The sequence below is a fragment of the Anguilla rostrata genome, chromosome 12 (assembly GCF_018555375.3).
Source record: "Anguilla rostrata isolate EN2019 chromosome 12, ASM1855537v3, whole genome shotgun sequence".
In the NCBI taxonomy this organism is placed as follows: domain Eukaryota; kingdom Metazoa; phylum Chordata; class Actinopteri; order Anguilliformes; family Anguillidae; genus Anguilla; species Anguilla rostrata.
In genome coordinates, this window is record NC_057944.1 from 2,305,571 (window position 1) to 2,326,833 (window position 21,263).

A 21,263-nucleotide genomic window follows, 5' to 3' on the forward strand; every position below is an offset into this window, starting at 1 on the left:
GTAGGGTAATATATTCCGTTAATTTTAGTTATTGACTTCAGGGAACCTACTGACTCCATATTCTATTTAAACAATACGGTTATAACGGTTAGTGCTGTTACACTTCAAAGGCATTGTTAAGAAACAGACGCTCATGAAGAGCCAGCCCCTTTTATAGGCCTATAGTTGTACTCTGTACTTGGTTACATAGCACCTGGCCAGTATCCTGGTGTTAAGAATGAAGCAACTGACACGGCTTCTTTCTGAGAACGTCTTTTCCTCTCGTATAATTTAAACAAAGAACGATTTGACAGATTGTTTCATAGCCCATATGCTGATTTGTTGCATGTAATACATTTAGAATAATGACTATACATCATTAAGTGAACTATTATTTGTAAGATACCCCAAAAACGGCCAAAGAATCGCAGTTATTGTTAAGAGCAGGGGGCTCAACCACAGATAGCCTAACTCTTTAGGCAACATATTCGGTTAAATAATATCATTTTAGAAAACAACAGAGGGTTCACTAAACTAAACGTGTCTCTTCATTCAATTCAATTTTTAAAGTGACATTGTATATTTTGATATTAGGTCTACTGTGCGAAACTCAGACCAAGATTCAAAATATGAATTAAATCCTGTAGCCTTCTGTCAATACGATGTTAGTAAGAGAAGACATTGTCCTAAATTATCTCTAGCCGTAATGAAAATATTAGATGGCATTACAAATTGGCTATGTTAGTCTACAGCGACCTCTGCTGGTCTATTATTATCAAGACGAGATGCTGATACCTTTGGCAGTTTTGTTAGTTGTGCCTTTACGTCATGATGAGCGTCTGAGATGCCTATAGGCTGAGCTTTTGGGAACGAGTCACATGACCGAACCATGGAATACAGAATCAGCGAAAATAACATTGTTAATATTTTTCTGGAGGAGCTGATAGCTGACTGAAAGTGTGTCATTCAGAGCCTGCTGTCTAACTAACAAATACTTCAAAAGACTGGGGAACCATAGCTATAACGTTGTACAGGTAGGTTGCATATTACCGATTAGTTTCCACTTCATCCGAAGAATAGATTTTCTGAGGCAGTTCATTTTAGTTTGCTAGCATACCTAGCTAGCTGGGCTAGTATCAACCAACAGAGCAGAGTCAGCAGACCCGTCTGAATGCAGTTGGTTAAGTAACGCCGGCTAAGTCAGTGACACTTGAGTTCAGGTAAGTCTTAGAAACGTTGAGCAACACTGAGTTAAGGTAAGTTTTAGAAACGCCAAACTGCACCCAGTTCATGTAAGGTTTACTAACTACACCGAGGTCACCTACGTTTTCATAACGTTGTCGTAAAATTTCTTCTTACCCCAAAGAATCCCCGACCTGCGTTTTTGTTTACTTAAATTTCTGTGGTTGCAAGCGAATCAAACTGTTTCCCTTTCAACTCTTTCGACACAGACTATGCTGGTGTTTTGTGCCGGCTTTCGACTTCGCTTCACTTGAATGCACGCGTAAAGCTATTCGCTAACTCTCTGCTTTTTTGTTTAATTTATCCAGTTATTAAGACCAAAATACTGTGGATTGGGGGTAGGAACACGTAGAAAGTATTGCAAGGGTATACGCAGTTTGATTCGCTTGCAGTCGCATCTGTCCATAATGTAAACAAAAACGTCAACAATTCAGTAACTTCACGGTGTGAGGAAGTGGGACGACAACGGTAGACTAGTTAATTAGTTTAAAGTTACAGTTTGTTAGTACATTGTTGGCTGTTGGCTAGCTGCCGTGACTGTAATTGATCCCTTGTCGATTGGTCAGCTAACTTGTCAGCTAAAATAACACATTAACCATATAACGTTAACTTGTACCAAGTCCAGTTGATGGCTTGCTAGTTCGTTGCTTGATGTTTTTTTCAAATGGAAAGTTATCTAGCGCGCCTCGCAGGTAGCTAGGTACGTTGATAAATGAGTCAAATATAATATAGCTAGTATAGGCAAACGTGTTAGTCTAGTTGCTAACGTTACCTGACGTTTTTAATGCAGTAAGCCGGTTAGAAATTCGCTCGTTTTCAAGTAGGCGTACATTAGCATTAGTCCGGTTACTGTTTTCGAGTTGAAACGTTCATATGAATAACTTATTTTCACTTGCAAGGTAGCTAAATTAACTAGCTAAATGATTGGCATATCCCATTTACTTTTAAAATTTGCTACTACTATCTGTCTCACGATTAAGTTGCTCTTTCTAATGATTTATTATTTAAATTAAGTGATGGATTGGTGACGCCTGGCTAACGCTCATTTGAAGGATTACCGTAAGCACTGAGCAGTGAAGATATCAACCAGGCGTGAGCTTAGGTGCTACCATTAGAGAAGTCTGTAGGAGTAGGACAGTCTTATTTATTAGTGAGCTAGCTAACCTAACGAACTAGGCTTAGAAAACAACCCTGCATCGTATCTCTTACAAAGCTTTTCACGATATGTTGCCTCAACTTTAACTGTCGGACTCTTTTGGTCGTTCATACGAATATCTGTCTTATAGTAGTTTTTATTATGTCTTCACTTTTTCCTAGTTTTGCTTCACTGCTTTGAAATAATCAAGGCCAGATTTTCCAGATATATTCTCAAATTCTCAACCTGTTTTTTGAATAGCTTTCTCTTTTCCAACATGGCTCTTTCAGATTTGCTGATGATGCAGATATAGGATGGTAGCCTGCTATGCGTTTTGGCCACTGGTCCACTATTGAGGCTGTGTAACGGCTTTATCGCTTTTGTAAATGAACGTATGGCCAAAAACAAAGTTGTGAAGGCAACTGAAGAAACCCAAGTTGTCACATGGTGCCATTAAGCAAAAGTTAAGAAGTTGTGAGTCACATTAGCATTTTTTTTAGGTTCATCATATCTTTGCTTCCTCTTCTGTGGGTGCTTAATGTAGGCTAATGTAAATTTGGACTGTATTGTGGTCCACAGCAGTTCATTCTACCCCAGCATTTATCACACCACAAATTATTTCCTTTTGTCAAAATATGTAGACCTCAAAATATACATGTTCATTATCCTAGAGAGTGACAAGAGCAATATATATTTTCTGTGTAGTTAAGAACATTGTTTTTTTTACTGGTAATTTTTCCCTCTGCTTAATTTTGCCAGTATTTTCCTGACACTCCACAGATTTATTTAGAGATGAACACCAACCAATTACTTCAAAGAATATTGGAATTTCCTTGCCAGAGCAGAAAAACAGTATATCACTGATTAACAGAACTTGTTCAATGATTTTGTGTGGACTGCAGAATTAGTGTTTGTTCTTGTGTTCTGCATCACAGGCAGTGGCTGTGACATGAATGTCAATGTTGTGCTGTATATTTCACGCAGTTTAGCCGACAGTATGTGCGCCTAGCATCGACTAATTTTAGGGATTAAACTGAATACTCACACAGCTTTATGCTACTCATTCAATGAGAAGCACTTGTCCATTTTGGAGTTAGAGAAACCATCTAAATACCAGGCAGACTCACTCCACTAGCAGATTTCGCTTTTTCCCTTTTCATGGGAATGTGATTAGAGTTCTGTGGTAACATGTAGGTCAGTAGTAAATAAGGGCTTATGTTTTGTGTTAGCGGACGGTGCACTCCCCCAAATCGAATTTGAGGATCACTGTAGGCCCTTTGTTAGCTACAATGCTCCTGTTATGCATCTCTTTACTGACCATGGCCTCAGCTGTATGTGAACAGTGGCCTTTGGGGTGGCTTGCTTTCCTGGTCTGTTTTCGTCATTACTGCTTCAAAGGCGAAGATGAGGAAGAGGCAGGAACTGAGGCAGGCCTGTGTACCTTGGACATGCTCAGGATGGTCATGGAGGTAATTCCCAAGTGCTCCTGGCCTGATCTCAGCGTGGTTTAGGCTGCTCCGTTAAGTCAAGTCAGGTCATTCAGATTTATATAGCACTTTTTCTGACTGAGTCAGCACAAAGTGCTTGAAGGGGAATTACACTTTATAACACTTCTGCATCTCATGACTGATATTGTCCTTCTAATAAATGTGTCGCCCTTCATTTTAAGTCATGAGAAGCAGAAGTGTTACAAAGTGTAATTCAGAGAAGGAGAACTGCATTCTCTCTCTGTACACTTAATATGGAAATCGTCTTATGAAAGCCTACCACTTAAGCAAAGTATTTTACTGAAAGTGGCTGGGTTTTATTAGATTTTTTCCCCCGTTAAGAACGAGGGTAGCTTCCTGCAATGAGAGCAGCAGACACCCTTTCTTGTTTGTGCTGCAGGATTGTACCGCAACCACAACTTTTTAGTGGGTGTGTACCCACAGTATCACGAGTTATCAGGTTCCCGATAGTCATGTGGCGCGTAAAGTGCAGGAATGAGGAATAAAGTTAGGTTGTTTAAAAGATCAAGAAATGTTAGCATAATTTTAATTGAGTCTACCAAAAATATAATCCAGCAGCCTGGGAATAATTATTTGTGATTTGTTGCTAATTTGTCATATGTGTGCATATGTAAACGGATATTTGTCTAGAATGTGGGCTTGTTGCCATTATTAAACATCATGGAAGGTATGGAACATGGGTGTAGTCAGCTGACTTCTGTGTACGTGTAGGCGTGCATGTATTTGTGTTGTCAATTATTTGTTTTGTATTTCATGCACCATTGTTTACACTTGCCAGTTTACGTTGTTTAAGCTTGTAAGGTCTGCAGAGCCTGTGATTGGGTAGGCATTGGTTGGGAAAGAAGCGCTTGCAGGCTGCACTGTGCTAGCAGGCCTCGCCCTCAGCGGCGTCGACAGCGTCGCGGCGTTTAGCCTCTAAGAGTTTTCAGCAAAGATGCATCGTCATGGACACCAGAAGCACGGCCCTGCTCACGTGCCTCTTCCCCGCTGGTGCTGTGCCGACGCCCAGCGCTTTCCTCATTGTGAGCGCATGCAGACACGAGCTATAGAAAGGCATGGCTCAGTAAGGACGGACAATGGCGTGTGGGATGACCAGAAACCGACAGCCCCCCCAGCCGCCCACCCCTACCTCCATCCTGTTGTTCATTTACATTTTAGCCATTTAGCCGACACTTTTTATTAAACCAACTTACAGGAAGTGCGTAAGTTTGTCAAACCAGTGCAAAAGTTTGTAAATTGCAAGGGCCTCATTTAATTCAGTGATACTTGACTAATCTGGGAGGCAAAGCTGCAAACACATACTGAAGAACACAATGCTTAGCAGTTCCCTGGAATTGCTGTGTGAACTGGTACCATGGTCAGTTTTCAGATGGCCACACACACAGTCTAAACCCATTCCCCTCTGACGCATCTTATGCTTACACTGTAAGCCAGGAAGGATGCCATGCTCCTTTAAAATAGAGCGGTACTTCTCTTTTGTCAGTGTGTAGTTGAGCCTGTGCAAGTCACAGACTCTGGAATAGGCGAAACGGCTCCAAATCTGCTGCCACCACCAAAAGTGGTTTGTAAAGTGCTACTCTTCCATTAAGGCTGTATTTTGGTAATCATCTTTTTGACTGTAATTTTACTAACTGGGGTAAGGTGTTCTTTGATCAACTGGCTTTGAATAGTGGATGATGATGCTGTTTTGTCCCAGAAGCTTGTTAGCTTGATATATTGGTCTTCAGATGGTGTGGTTGCTTTGGCTCTCCCTGATCTTGCTTTGGATGAAAGTGACTTGGTTTCTGAAAACCTCTGTAGTGTGCATTGTAGACTATGTATAAATGCTGTTTTCTGTTAAATTGGTCGTGTATAATGGTGATTTTTCAAAAAAAACCTTTGAATTGATTTCCCCCCTGTTTACTACGCAGTGCCTCGTGACCCATCGGCCATTTTGACTGCTGGGGTCTTGTTTGGTGTTCGGGATGCCGATGGGAATGAACGCGGATGTTCCTTATGAGAAGGTAACTGGTTCTCCTCTGTTCTTCACTTCTTCGGGAATAGCACAGACTGGCATTGAAATGTCTGCATTGTAAACCAGGCGCACGCGGTCCTCTTTCACACGGGAAATGTTCGGCAGCATTCGCAGTCTGTGTGCACGTGTGTGTCGTGAGGAGACCTGAGCCTGTGGATCTGTAGGTTATGGCTGTTGTCCTGTTTGGGGCGCTCATCTGGGTGACCGTGTGGCACAGTTCACCAGGTTCACAGGGTACTTTTGATGGTTTGTGGTTTGTTTTTCGCACACCCTACTAAACAGGGGCAGAGTCCGAGGGGTGCAGGGTTGGGCGTTGCCTACCCTAGCCTCCATCTAGCCAAACCAATCAGAAAAGGAGAAAAATAAAGTTTTTTATTGCATTATTTCATGACTGACAATATGTCAATCTAATTTGAAAACTAAACTGTCTAGCAGGACCTTGTGCCAATTTTTTCTCACTCCACTCACAAAAGCAAATGTATTTACACATACATAAATGGAAAATGTTTTGGAGTTCAAGATTTTGGCTCATATTTCTCTACAGTTATAGCCTCTCAGAAACAAGCCATTGGTCTGTCAGTTCTTTCATTTGCTCCCTTGTCTGCTCCTGAAAGCCAATGTTTGGCTCATTCGGGTGCTAGGAGGCTAATTTAGTGATTGATTTGATTTCTCATGTCAGATTTTCACCCTTTCAGCTGGCTTCCATGAAGATGCTGGAGGAGGAGACGCAGCATCACTACAAAACACAGAAGGTATGGGAAACACCAATGGACCATCTCACGCAGTGTTACAGTGCTGGTCTCTCTTTAATGTTACAGTGCTGGTCTCTCTGCAGTGTCACAGTGCTGGTCTCTCTGTAGTGTCACAGTGCTGGTCTCTCTGTTGTGCTACAGTGCTGGTCTCTCTGTTGTGTTACAGCGCTGTTCTCTCTGTAGTGTCACAGTGCTGGTCTCTCTGTAGTGTTACAGCACTGTTCTCTCTGTAGTGTCACAGTGCTGGTCTCTCTGTTGTGTCACAGTGCTGGTCTCTCTGTAGTGTTACAGCTCTGTTCTCTCTGTAGTGTCACAGTGCTGGTCTCTCTGTAGTGTTACAGTGCTGGTCTCCCTGTAATGTTACAGCGCTGTTCTCTCTGCATTGTTACAGCGCTGGTCTCTCTGTAGTGTTACAGAGCTGGTCTCTCTGTAGTGTTACAGCGCTAGTCTCTCTGTAGTGTTACAGCGCTGATCTCTCTGCATTGTTACAGCGCTGATCTCTCTGTAGTGTTACAGTGCTGTTCTCGCTGCAGTGTTACAGCACTAGTCTCTCTGTAGTGTTACAGCGCTGATCTCTCTGTAGTGTTACAGCGCTGTTCTCTCTGCATTGTTACAGCGCTGATCTCTCTGTAGTGTTACAGCGCTGTTCTCGCTGCAGTGTTACAGTGCTGTTCTCTCTGTAGTGTTACAGTGCTGTTCTCCCTGTAGTGTTACAGCGCTGGTCTCTCTGTAGTGTTACAGTGCTGGTCTCTCTGTAGTGTTACAGCGCTGGTCTCCCTGTAATGTTACAGCGCTGTTCTCGCTGCAGTGTTACAGCGCTGGTCTCTCTGCATTGTTACAGTGCTGTTCTCTCTGCATTGTTAAAGCGCTGGTCTCTCTGTAGTGTTACAGCGCTGGTCTCTCTGTAGTGTTACAGCGCTGGTCTCGCTGTTGTGTTACAGAGCTGGTCTCGCTGTAGTGTTATAGCACTGGTCTCTCTGCAGTGTTACAGCGCTGGTCTCTCTGTAGTGTTACAGCGCTGGTCTCTGCAGTGTTACAGCGCTGGTCTCTCTGTAGTGTTACAGTGCTGTTCTCTCTGTAGTGTTACAGCGCTGGTCTCTCTGTAGTGTTACAGCGCTGGTCTCTGCAGTGTTACAGCACTGGTCTCTCTGCAGTGTTACAGTGCTGTTCTCTCTGTAGTGTTACAGCGCTGGTCTCTCTGTAGTGTTACAGTGCTGTTCTCCCTGTAATGTTACAGCTCTGTTCTTGCTGCAGTGTTACAGCGCTGGTCTCTCTCTAGTGTTACAGCGCTGTTCTCTCTGCAGTGTTACAGCGCTGGTCTCTCTCTTTGCAGCTCTACTGGTTTGTCTTGCTGGTGTCTGCCCTGCTACTGGCTGTGCTGGTCCTCCAGGCCCTGCTGGTGCCCCTCCCTGTACACATTCATGGCCAGAGCTGCTCTGACCCCTGCAGGTGTGTTAGCAGAGTGCCCCATCCGCACAAAGTCCATCAATGATGACGTTTCCTGCTGGAAGGTCTTACTGCAAATGTGGCGGTGGTTTTAAGGACTGAAATGGAGAAATGGCAGCCGGTTGTGTTTGTATATCATATATATGTATCATTATAGACTCGTCTTGGTGGAGAGCATTCCGGAAGGGCTCAGTTTCAACTCCAGCACAACCAACCCATCCATCTACCAGACGTGGCTCGACCTGATTGGCGAGGCCCGGAGCAGCCTCGACATTGCCTCTTTCTATTGGACGCTCACCAACAAAGACACAGGGACCCAAGAGCAAACAGCCAATCAGGTGCGTGATCAGTGCTTCCTGTTGTGGTCAACGCCCAGGACTTGTATTGTGAAATGTGTAGTCGCGCTTTAGCGGGTTTCGCTTTCTCGCCTTTCAGGGTGAGCACGTCCTGGCGGAGCTCGCCCGTTTGTCCCAGGAGAGCGGCGTGTCCGTGCGCGTCGCCGTCAGCATGCCACAGGAGTCACAGCCCCAGGAAGACCTCGTCGTTTTACAGAACGCAGGTAACCGCATTTTCACAATGTGGAAGCCCCAAAGAATCTGCAGTAAAATGTAACTTATTTAGCAGCTATCATCAGACATTGAACAAAATGTTAAAAAGTATTTGTATTGGCATTAGATGCAGATCCATCTTGGATTATGAATTCAGTTTTTGAACTGAATCAACTGCAAGCAATAAAAGAGTTTGTAACATGGGTTTTTGTAGGAATGTATGGACAGACTGACAAACGGGGGTTTTCTTCAGGCACTGTAGTATTTATTATTGGCGTTAAACATGAAATCCAGGCCAACAGTGAAAGTAGCAAAACAGACAGACAGTCTTCCACCCAACCGCGTGCGTGCGTGCCTCTGTGGCCGCCCGGTCTCACTGCAGGCAGAGCAGATAAAGGCTGGCTGTGATTACCTAGTGGCCTGCACCTGTGACTGCTGGTCCATTAACCCTGCCCCTCCCTCTGGCCCTCGGCCTGTAGCGACTAACCATGCCCCTCCTCCTCAGACAGTTTATGTAAATGAGTATGACCGATGGCCGGCTGGAGTCTGCAGCACTAACATTCCAGTTATGTGATTAATCTGTGGTCTCCGTAACCTAGGTGATCCGCCAAACTTCTTATATTCTCACACACAACTCTGCTTCTGCGCTAGCTTAGAATTCAACAAACTAAGCAGAATTAGCCCTGAAATGGGCTGGTAGCTGAGCAATTTCACTTATCCCACACTTTTTGTTCACTGGGATTTACCTTACCCAGGTAAGTGCTATAGTTGAACCCTGCCTTTGAGTAGGATGTGAGGTCTGTAGTCAGTCATGAGATGGGTATACGCCTGCCGCAGTATTACTTGTCTTTCACTGGCTTGGAAGCCATTTGATTGAAAACCCTTCTGTCTTATCAAAGCCACTCTAGATACTGTGTGGATTTTACTTAAAGGACAAACTGTGAAATTCAGTAGGTTGGAAAATTGGACTACATTTTTCCTGTTGTTGTTAAAGGGGTATTTCTGATGAACAGCTGGTTTTACCATTGCTAGTATCTGGCTTTCAGGGGTTTGTGGTCTTCGGAATTTTAATAGCCTTGAGATTTGCATGTATGCAAATCTCAAGAGACAAATTGAGGTAAAGAGGCACTAGTATTGTACAGTCCCTTTCTTAACTGTATGAACCGTAGAGTACTAGACCTCACACAAGCACATTTCTGTCCTTTATTTCAGACTTTGTTCTGTTCATCTTATGCTAATCTCCTTTCCACAGAAGTTAAAGGAACAGTATAGCTGGGATTGTGCTTTCTACTGAAACAAACTTCTGCCAGTTCGTAGGAACTAAATTACTTAAAATGACGAGTTTGTGGAGAAAATGAAACTCCAAGTTGGCTTTGGCCCCAGAATGGTGCACATCCCTCCAGGCAGAACTAGTCAAGATGTTCGTAAACCGACATCAGTGCAAAGATTGCCTGCAACTAGTCCAAAACATCTCATTGGCTGTGTCCCATCTCCTCGTTTGATTGAGCGGACATACATACCATTTTCTCTTTCTTCTAGGCTTGTAAAGGTGTTACTGTTTAGTGTTTCTTAACGGTATCAAACGACCCTTTAAAACGATCATTGGTCTCACCCTGCATTCATTTACCTTTATTAATAAGCGTGCTCACGATCCAAAAAATCCATTGGCAGGTAAATACAGCTTCCTTCTTCAGATCATGTTCGGGAGATTACACTAGGCTAGAAATTCCATTTAGAAAAAATCTGTTTTAATTACTCAGTAGCCTACGCTTAAGGAAAAAAACTATAGCCTACACCACTCTCTTAACTACTGCTTTAGCTTTAAGCACAACCTGCAATAAGGGTTAACTTTAACAAAACATGTGGCTTCAACATGGTTTAAATTGCGAAATCTGCACAGCTTTGCCATGAATGATCTCCTAAGTGCCAGTGCGGAGTACATGTATCCACAATTTGAAATGGGCTAATGTTGATAAAATGCGCCCAGTTTCATGAAGCTAATAAAATGATTTTATTACCTGTAGCCTGATTGAGGAGAACTGGATATATGATGGTATTGAGTATTATGTGAAAGTAATTAATTTCATAACATCAATATTGAAGCTCTGAAGTACATTTGTTTCTTTTTTTTACTTTTACTTTATTTAAATTGTAATTACAAAATACCGAAATTGACAGTGTGGAAATAACTCCTGTTTAGGCTCACGCACTGCATGTCACTCATTAAACCAAACATCATGAAAAGCCAACATTATTCTTTTCTTTTTTTACCTTGCTAAATAAGCTGAAGCAACTTTGAAATCACGGATGTTGATCAGTCGGACGTTTCTGTTTGTTACTGAGCTATTGTCTTGTGTTTGGTGTGGCAGATGTTGTCACTTCCATGTTTTCTGTGGTTGTGACAACCACAGAATCTGAATCTGCACTGTCCACTGGCTTGAAGCCGCAATGAGTATACTCACGTTTGTATGTGGTGCCGCGTTCAGCTGTGGTTCCATTTCTGCTGAGCTCTTTTTCTTATCAAGTATACTCTGAGCCTAAGGGCTGCTTCTTAAGGTGCTGATGTCACAGACCCATGTGACTGTAAGGGCTGCTCTTTAAGGTGCTGATGTCACAGACCCATGTGACTGTAAGGGCTGCTCTTTAAGGTGCTGATGTCACAGACCCATGTGACTGTAAGGGCAGCTCTTTAAGGTGCTGATGTCACAGACCCATGTGACTGTACGGGCTGCTCTTTAAGGTGCTGATGTAACAGACCCATGTGACTGTAAGGGCTGCTCTTTAAGGTGCTGATGTCACAGACCCATGTGACTGTAAGGGCTGCTCTTCAAGGTGCTGATGTAACAGACCCATGTGACTGTAAGGGCTGCTCTTTAAGGTGCTGATGTCACAGACCCATGTGACTGTAAGGGCTGCTCTTTAAGGTGCTGATGTCACAGACCCATGTGACTGTAAGGGCTGCTCTTCAAGGTGCTGATGTAACAGACCCATGTGACTAATGGCTGCTCTTTAAGGTGCTGACGTGCGGAAAGTGAACATGCGGGAGCTGACCACTGGCGTGCTGCACACTAAGTTCTGGGTGGTGGACCGGAAGCACATCTACATCGGCAGCGCCAACATGGACTGGCGGTCCCTGACCCAGGTGAGCGCCAGCTTTAACCAGCTACAGGCTACAGGAAGTAGCCAGCTACAGGAAGTTAGCTCGCAGGAACTCAGTGTCTGATTGGTATAACACATGAGCTCATTTTCTGATCAGTGTAGAGCAGCAGCTCAGGTACTGATTAGTGCAGAGCAGCAGCTCATCTTCTAATTGGTGTAGAGCAGCAGTGTCTGATTGGTATAGAGCAGCAGCTCAGTTTCTGATTGGTGCAGAGTAGCAGCTCCGTGTCTGATTGGTATAGAGCAGCAGCTCAGTTTCTGATTGGTGCAGAGCAGCAGCTCAGTCTGATTGGTGTAGAACAGCAGCTCAGTCTGATTGGTGCAGAGCAGCAGCTCAATTTATGATTGGTGCAGAGCAGCAGCTCAGTTTATGATTGGTGCAGAGTAGCAGCAATGTCACAACAATGCAAGAGTTGTCTGCTATTACATTACATTACATTACAGGCATTTAGCAGACGCTCTTATCCAGAGCGATTACAATTTACATAGCACTTACAGTTCCATTTATACAGTGGATATACTGAAGCAATGCAGTTAAGTATGCTCAGGTAAACGGCAGTCTCGGATTCGACGGGACTTTCGTAACGCATCCTTACCCTGGCACTGCCCTACATATGCTATCAATTATCAACTGTAAGCTAACATGATGGATAGATGGCTTAGTCACCAGAACATAAGGAAGCCTTGGTGGTAAATGCTGGTATATTGAGATGCATCAGTTTCCGTTTGAGTTAGTGTTGTGTATCCTGTGTTAACCATAAAAAGAAAGATGCCCCATGCACTAGGGTTGGGTCGGTTTCTGGTTTTGCCGGTTCGGTGTACAAGCTTAAACCGGTTTGATATTATGCGAACCGACTGAACTGCCATTTGTCATTATGAGACGTAGCCTACTGGCAAATTAAAAAGTAGCCTACATCAGCAACCTGTGCCGACGGCGCTAAATCCAACTTGTATTGCATTAGTATTAATAGCCTGAGCAATATGGCAACGTGATTAACATAATATTATGTTTGTTTATAAACAGAGTCACTAGTGTCTGAGTGCAAAAAAAAAAAGAAAAAAGATTGACAGGCACAATTTAGTGCCTGGTCGCGATCGCCGTCGTAGACGTCAGAAGGAAATGTCACTGACAAAATTTTAAAAGTTCGCTCTCTTTGCAGTGGTTCGGGCTGGAAACGAGCTGCACTGCCTACTGATCGTAGATGAGATCGCTGTGAGGTTGCTTTCCGTAGAGGATTTCAGCTGCATGCTCATATTCCTGAAAATGCTGCAGCGGTGGCTAGCTAGCTATAAGTGCATACCACCGTATGAGTGCTGTGTGCGATGCCGATCACGACCACAACATTTATTTTGCCTTTTTGTATAACTATTTCCGTGGATAAAATCGCATTTATTATTATTATTATTATTATTATTATTATTATTATTATTTTCCGTTAAAAACATTTAATTCATATCCAGGGAGATAGCCAACTACTTGCAAGTTAGATGACGTGTAGCCATTTACTAATACGATCGCATTTCAGGCTGGAAAATAACCCGTTAAATCAGTGAAATTGCTGAGTTGTCTTAGAATGTTTATGCAACAGACTGTATCAAGGCTGGCAGTGTCCGCATAGCAACCGACGCTGTAACGGAACGTTAGATACGTCACAGTGGGTATAACAGCTGTTTTAGAATGTCATTGTGTCACCCGGATCACAGGGCGACGCGGTTGGCTCTAGTGTTACCCAGGGTGACAGCGCCTCACTGGGCACCAGCAGCCCCCACTGGCTGCTCTGGACCGGGTGCCCAGTTACATGTCCAATTTACAAACCTGCTGCTGACAGCAGACCGTTCTATATGACGGTGTGGGTGAAAGTGTGAATCACCAATCACATCGTGAGTTTCGCCTGAACGCGTTAAGGCTATTTAAGGGCAGGTGTTTGGCTGAAAAGGAGTCCAGTGTGAGAGTCTTGGAGATAAATCATGTGCTTGCTGGGTCAGGATTAGCTCCTCTGTGTCTATACGGGTGGTGTGGAAGCCAGCTCCATCACAGGTGTTTGAGGATGACCCCGCTTGTGTTGCCTACATTCTCAGGTGAAGGAGCTGGGGGCGGTGGTGTACAACTGCAGCTGTTTGGCGGAAGACCTGGGGAAGATCTTCCAAGCCTACTGGTACCTGGGAGAGGCCGGGAAGACCATTCCCTCCCATTGGCCGTCCAATTACTCCACCCCTTACAATAAGGACACACCCATGGAGCTGTCACTCAATGGAACCCCATCGAGCACGTACCTATCAGTAAGCAGGTCCCAGGCGTCACTGTCGCTGTTCTGCAGAGGGACTGCCCTTTGAGCCACTCATCCAAAAAGTGTCAATATGTCTCCTCATAATGATCATTTACAGGGCATTTATGGATGCTCTATAATCTGCCCACAGTTGTTACTTAGTATTTATGTTTAATCTTAGCTTTAAGTTAATTGTGTCTTTTCTGAGAACTATGTCTCCACATATTTATAAACGAACCCCAGGGCAAGTACCAGTTACACACCAAATAAATGCAGCTTAAAAGCGTGTGCCCTGAGGGTGAGTTTGCGTGTGCCCTGATGGTGAGTTTGCGTGTGCCCTGTCTGTGAGTTTGCGTGTCCCCTGACGGTGAGTTTGCGTGAGGTTTGCCGGTGAGTTTGTGTGCGCCTTGAAGGTGAGTTTGCGTGTGTCCTGACTGTGAGTTTGCGTGTCCTGACTGTGAGTTTGCGCGTGCCCTGACGATGGGTTTGCGTGAGGTTTGACGGTGAGTTTGCGTGTGCCCTGACGGTGAGTTTGCGTGTGCCCTGGCGGTGAGTTTGTGTGCGCCTTGAAGGTGAGTTTGCGTGTGTCCTGACTGTGAGTTTGCGCGTGCCCTGACTGTGAGTTTGCGTGTGCCTTGAAGGTGAGTTTGCGTGTGTCCTGACTGTGAGTTTGTATGAGGTTTGATGGTGAGTTTGCGTGTGCCCTGAAGGTGAGTTTGCGTGTGCCCTGAGGGTGAGTTTGCGTGTGCCTTGAAGGTGAGTTTGCGTGTGCCTTGAAGGTGAGTTTGCGTGTGTCCTGACTGTGAGTTTGCGTGTGTCCTGACGGTGATTTGCTGTGTCCTGACTGTGAGTTTGCGTGTGCCCTGAACGGTGAGTTTGCGTGTGCCTTGAAGGTGAGTTTGCATGTGTCCTGACTGTGAGTTTGATGAGGTTTGATGTGAGTTTGCGTGTGCCTGAGGTGAGTTTGCGTGTGTCCTGACGTGAGTTTGTGGGTTGAGGTGAGTTTGCTGTGCCTGAAGGTGAGTTTGGTGTGTCTTGGCGTGAGTTTGCGTGTGCCTGACGGGTGAGTTTGCGTGTGTCCTGACGGTGAGTTTGCGTGTGCCCTGATGGTGAGTTTGCGTGTGCCCTGACTGTGAGTTTGCGTGTGTCCTGACTGTGAGTTTGCGTGTGCCTTGAAGGTGAGTTTGCGTGTGTCCTGACTCTGAGTTTGTGTGTGCCCTGACGGTGAGTTTGCGTGAGGTTTGACGGTGAGTTTGCGTGTGTCCTGACTCTGAGTTTGTGTGTGCCCTGACGGTGAGTTTGCGTGAGGTTTGACGGTGAGTTTGTGTGTGTCCTGACTGTGAGTTTGCGTGTGTCCTGACTGTGAGTTTGCGTGTGCCCTGATGGTGAGTTTGCGTGTGCCCTGACTGTGAGTTTGCGTGTGCCCTGACGGTGAGTTTGTGTGTGCCCTGACGGTGAGTTTGCGTGTGCCTTGAAGGTGAGTTTGCATGTGCCTTGAAGGTGAGTTTGTGTGTGTCCTGACGGTGAGTTTGCGTGTGTCCTGACTGTGAGTTTGCGTGTGTCCTGACTGTGAGTTTGCGTGTGTCCTGACTGTGAGTTTGCGTGTGCCCTGACGGTGAGTTTGCGTGTGCCCTGACGGTGTGTTTGCGTGTGCCCTGACGGTGAGTTTGTGTGTGCCCTGTCTCAGAGCTCTCCCCCAGGCCTGTGTGCTGACGGCAGGACCGAGGACCTGGACGCCATCCTCAGCGTGATCGAGGACGCCCAGCAGTTTGTGTACATCGCCGTCATGAACTACCTGCCCACCATGGAGTTCTCGCACCCCAAAAGGTCACCAGCCCAGCCCGTGTGGCGCGCTCAGCTGTTTGATTTTTCCTGACCGCTCTTGTTACATGTGTTACTGCTCTGTAATCGCTCCGGTAGAAGGCCCTCCTTTCTGAACAGAAACAGCCAATGAGACCAGGGTGGTACGTGCGATCCTTGGCCCTGTAAAGTTAGCATTGTTGCTGTCATTGCTAACATTTTTAAATGCTGTATCTAGGGATGCATGGTGATATTGGCATTGTGTCAGCATTGGCCAATTATCGATTAAAACCGGTCTATCGGTGCTAGCCAATGAGAGCAGATTTCAGCAGATACAATGAACTGATATGATAACAGTCATGCACCGGACAGGCGATGCTTCTGATGTGCCGCTGATGCTGTAAATTAAGTGAGAATGTCAAAAAGTGCCTTATCATAATCGTCCAATCCTCTTATTATGTTTTAATCAATTTTACCAGCCAAACAAGTATAGCTATACAGAGAATCAATAATCAATCACTTATTGATTCGGACGGCCGCCTGTCGCCGCGTATAGTGTGGCTCCACCATAAGTGCGCGTCCCCACAATCGGCTGTTTGTGGGTGTCACCTATTTTTGACAGACAGTTGTGTTTGTTAAATGTTGACCGGGTTTAATGTTGTGTTTCATATTCATTGTCCTGTCTGAATAAAAATCATTTTTGCAGTAACCTAGATCTGAAAGATGTTAGTCAGCTGCCTAGCTATGCTGTCTAATGTCTAGCTGCTGTGAGTAACAACCAACAACAAAAACATTGTCTGGCTAATTAGCCAGCTAATGCCTTCAAAGTTATATCTGGTTAGCTAGCTAGGTGGCTGGTAGGAACGAACAACTAGCAATTAATACATTAGGAAGATTTTTTTTGTTGTTGGTTGTTACTCACTAGCTAGACATTAAACATGCTAGCTAGGGAGCTTATTAACATTTCAGAGCTAGGTTACTGCAAAAATGATTTTTATTCAGACTGGACAGTGATAACTAATAGTAACGGCGATAGCTAGGCTACATAGCAGAGCCACCGACAATTTCAGAGACTATTCTCCATGCTGCGTTCCTCTTATCAGTGTCTCTGTAGGAGATTTTATTAAGTTGGGAAACCCGATACGGCAATTACGAGTTAGGTCCTCCATTGTGGAACGATAGAATGTGGAACTTAAATTAGAAAAAAATAGGGACAATTTACTTGACGGATCATTAGATCAAATCAGATTGGTTACCGCGACGCGGCGAGGGGGTCAGAGTTGAACGCGGCAGGGCTGCGTACAGTGTGGCTTCACCGTTAATAAGCAAGATAAAATATTTGGTTACACAAATAAAATTTGTCGCATTGCTCCTTCATATGTTGACATTCCTGCTCACCTGCTTCTCACATGAATGGAATCCTGGAAGGGGGTAGCCTTTGTGCTGTGCTGTAAAAGGGAGACATCGGCATGGATCAGTATGACAGTAATATGTGTTTGTGTGTAGGGTTAGGGTTTGGCCACTATTGGATGCAGAATATCAATGATTCAGATCTCTCGGATTGTTTTCCCCATTTGGAAATCCCATTCGTGCTCACACTGCGGTGCTCCGTGTCTGCTCTGCTCCAGCGTGATGTCACCCCCCAATACACCCCCCCTTTCCCTGGGCACTGTTGTGCGTCACCCTGCAGGGCTACTGCTGCAGCACTGGCATGGGTTCCATAGGAAGCCATGAAGATTATTAGCTCATTTTTTTATGTAAATGCTTGTTCAAGATATGCTAAAAGCTAACAGTTCTTAGACTTTTCTGTTTCTATGAGCTGCTGTAATTACAGTGATTTAAACAGCCATTTTACTCAGATGTCTTTTATAAACCGTTTCTTATTTTGTAAGAGTACCACCTGTAAAATATGAGCCAGAGACTCACTTACCAGAGAAACGCTTTGAGACAGAACGCTAAGAGAAGCTAAGAGAAGCACTTTGAGACAATGCTAAGAGAAACGCTTTGAGACAGAACGCTAAGAGAAGCTAGCAGAAGCAAACCTGTGGTACACCGAGGAACGCTTGACAACCTGAGAAGCAGCGACCCTGTGGTCCGAGTGACTCGACCCGCTCCCTCCCGGCAGGTACTGGTCGGACATCGACACGCAGCTGCGGCGCGTGGCGTACGAGCGACGTGTGCGGGTCAGGCTGCTCATCAGCTGCTGGGCCAGCACCCAGCCCGTCATGTTCCCCTTCCTGCGCTCCCTGGCATCCGTCAACGACCCCAAAAGCAGGCTGGACATCCAGGTGGTGAGTGGTCCCCGTGTCCCTCTGCCCTCTGATGTTATGGGGCCCTCAGCGGGGGGGGGGGGATTTATAAAAGGTGCTGTCTGTATATATCAATGTGATTTTAATGGACTGGTAAGCACAGTGATGTCAGTTCTGAAGCCCCTCCCCCTTTAGCTCTCTCTCTGCTGTAACTGCAGTTCTTCACTCTGTTCCTCTGCCTCACAGAAACTGTTCGTCGTCCCCGCCAGCCCTCACCAGAAAGAGATCCCCTACGCCAGGGTCAACCATAACAAGTACATGGTCACAGACAAGGTGGCTTACATAGGTACGGGTCTGTTACCCCCGTCGTTCCTGCGTGTGTGTTCACGGAGGGGAGGTTTACGAATCGGTCCCCTCTGTGGTTCTTGCTGCAGGGAGGCTCCTGGACACTTAATGTTGTTTAAAACGTCCCCTGAATATACACGATTAATATATGTTCCATAACCCCCTTCCCACGCTGCAGTTTTGTCTCACTGTCATTTGTTTTGGATTTGCTTTGAGCTTCTAATTGTTACAGAAATGGTTTAATTTAAGCAACCTGGAGTTTGAGAAAGGTGCTGTACGAAGCTCATTATTGTTGTTATTTCCGCTATCAGGACCTCACTGATTGCACCTCTTAGTTTATAAGAAGAATAAATAGGAGTTATTTGCCAAGGAGCCCTTCAAATGGAACCATTAATTAATGAACCTGAGGGATTAAAAGTGCTTGGATGCAACTGTGGGACATTTAGTGATGTAACTACTTATGACATAATGCAATCTTAAGAGGGTAGCTGGGTTGCAATAGTGGCTGGAAAGATGTCTAGCATATGCCTGAGTCTGAGAGCCTGTGATTGAGAACAACTGCAGGTGGTCAAGGACTACAATACAAACCTCACAATGGAGTTTTGTGAATAAAGTAGACGTTCTGGGGTACACTGATTATCTAACCTCTCCGCACGCTGCTACCTCAGGTACCTCAAACTGGTCCGGTGACTACTTCCTGCACACGGCCGGGTCTGCGCTGGTGGTGAACCAGACTGCGGCCCAGTCCACGGGGCCCAGCGTCCAGGAGCAGCTCCAGGCCGTGTTCGAGAGGGACTGGGACTCCTCCTACAGCACCCCCCTCAGCCAGCACACCAACCGCCGCACCCTGTGTTAGACTGGCTCCACGCTGCCGTTCCTCCTCACTGCCAGCAGGGGGAGACATTCTGCAGGCAAGCAGAAGGACTTCCTCTCCAGTGTCTGTCTTCTTGACTGATGCCTCAAGCAAATACCCGGAGCACACTAGTGTTGCCAATCCATGAAGCGGGCTTTCATTCCTGCTAAGGTTTAGCCAGCACAGCCATCAAGAAGGCTAACACTGATTTTAAATGGTTTACTCTGTACATATCAAGATTTCAAATATAGATGTACTTTTTAGTAGCCAGGCACTCCTGATTGGATGCTTTCATAGAATGTTTTTTAGATAGAGTACACAAAACTACTTCCTTAGTTGTTTTATAGATTTCATCCACCAGGCTGCAGTTACTTGGACTGCAGCCTGGTGGATTTTTTTAACAGCTGAAAACATACAAGTCAATGCAACTAGAAAGAAAATGCAACTAGAAAATGCAACAACAAAGAAAAGTCCCCAGTAAAAATATTCAAAATATTCATATTAATAAAAATATTTTATAAATAAAATAAAAAATGCTCTGAAGAAGGTCATTTTGACCGAAAGCTCAGATAATTAAACTAGATTTGCAGGATACTCAGTGTGCCAAGTTCTTCTTTTATTAATCGATTTTTATTCTTGTAACACCTGAGCCATAATTGGGCTGAGTGTGCGGAAATAGTCTTTTCACTATTTCCATATTTTATAAATTGCAAACACACATGTCCTAGGTCATGTTATGATCTTAGAAATTATTTACTAGTGGTACTGGATTAAGCAGCTGTTTGTCTTGTACAGATCTATGAACTGATGACATTTTATTAACCTTTATCTAAACAAGAGGTCCCTTGAGAAAGAAACTTGTCTTTGAGCGCGATCTGGCAAAGACAGCAATATAATACAACATAAGATTTCCATGGTAAAAGCAAATGCACTACAGTATTTTAATACAAAGTCCCTGCACCGTGTCCGTGTCAAGAAACACAGTGTCCTACAACATAGCGTATTTGCAATGTTTTACGAGCATGGGATTTAAAGTGGGATTATTTCCCATCCAAAGTGAATCCTCGAAGATGGCCTTTTTAAATATTTGTGAGTGGCCTCTGGCATTTAAAAAAATCACTTTGGTGAAGCGCGGCTGATAACTGCTCCGTAGTGAGAGGGAGGCAGGACGTGACCCAGTATTGATTCTGAACTAAAATACGCCCATGCAGCCCTCTCTCGCACATGGAGGCTATGTGTGTGTATATAACATTGCCATAGTGGATGACTTCCTTCAGTTCTGTTTTTAAGACGTGGTGCTCTAGGAAATAATGAATCTCAGGGAGAAATGTAACTTTTCTTTTCAAGGCTGGACTTTTTAAATGTAGCGATTAAGAAACGAATGTGATTGTGTTTGCCTTGTCGGGAGGACCTTCACTTTTAATTGAGCATTTGGTTTAAATTTTTGTTTTATTCTGCTAGTGTTTTCACTTTATCTTTCTGACTATGACTCTCTATGGTAGCTGATTTGAATGAACCTCACGATGATTTCATACATACAGGAAATGGTCTGGGTAGCCTTTGATGGGTAAAATTTTGCTGTACTTGTAAACAAAACCATTTATATAGGCCTACCTCTGAACTTTGGAGCATTGAGTACAAAGAGCTGAAAGCAATATGAAATAATTGAACAACGGTCTGGAGGGCCAACCCCCAGAAAGTGTACATTGTTGCAGTTTAAATAAAAGCACTTTAATATTATTGTGTGTTTACTCATTTCTAAGATGTACTATTACACAAACGCTTCATGAACGCATAAACACTGTTCCTGACTCGCTGGTGTATGTACATTAGGCTAATGCATGACATTGGGATAGTAGGTATGCCATCCCACCAAGTTACGGCATGGTGGATCGGCATGCCCCGTGCCTGTAGGCTACAGCACCAAGGGTTTGGCCCTTTTCAGGGTTCCCTATAAATAGCCACA

At 44.6% G+C, this 21,263-nt stretch overlaps 1 protein-coding gene across 3 annotated transcripts; it reads left to right on the forward strand.

Moving 5' to 3' along the window:
- The first annotated feature begins 838 nt into the window (after window positions 1–838).
- On the forward strand, window positions 839–21,037 carry pld3 (phospholipase D family member 3). 3 transcript variants are annotated; one of them, XM_064301557.1, is made up of 12 exons: window positions 839–1,013; window positions 5,775–5,867; window positions 6,574–6,630; window positions 7,964–8,079; window positions 8,234–8,414; window positions 8,512–8,635; window positions 11,639–11,766; window positions 13,863–14,063; window positions 15,738–15,877; window positions 17,976–18,141; window positions 18,346–18,445; window positions 19,113–21,037. In XM_064301557.1, exons 2-12 carry the CDS (start codon window positions 5,829–5,831, stop codon window positions 19,298–19,300), a joined length of 1,440 nt encoding a protein of 479 aa, XP_064157627.1. In that variant the 5' UTR covers window positions 839–1,013; window positions 5,775–5,828; the 3' UTR covers window positions 19,301–21,037. The 3 variants fall into 3 exon arrangements, with proteins under 3 accessions (XP_064157627.1, XP_064157628.1, XP_064157629.1); XM_064301558.1 differs by lacking the exon at window positions 839–1,013 and adding an exon at window positions 1,043–1,199; XM_064301559.1 differs by lacking the exon at window positions 839–1,013 and adding an exon at window positions 1,226–3,825.
- Window positions 21,038–21,263: the final 226 nt, after the last annotated feature.

Bases quoted from the DNA above. Each gene is read 5' to 3' on its own strand.
- pld3 (XM_064301557.1), top strand. From the start codon at position 5,829: ATGCCGATGGGAATGAACGCGGATGTTCCTTATGAGAAG. The intron at 8,415-8,511 runs GTGCGTGATCAG...CTCGCCTTTCAG, and splicing joins AAGAGCAAACAGCCAATCAG to GGTGAGCACGTCCTGGCGGA. The intron at 8,636-11,638 runs GTAACCGCATTT...CTGCTCTTTAAG, and splicing joins CGTCGTTTTACAGAACGCAG to GTGCTGACGTGCGGAAAGTG.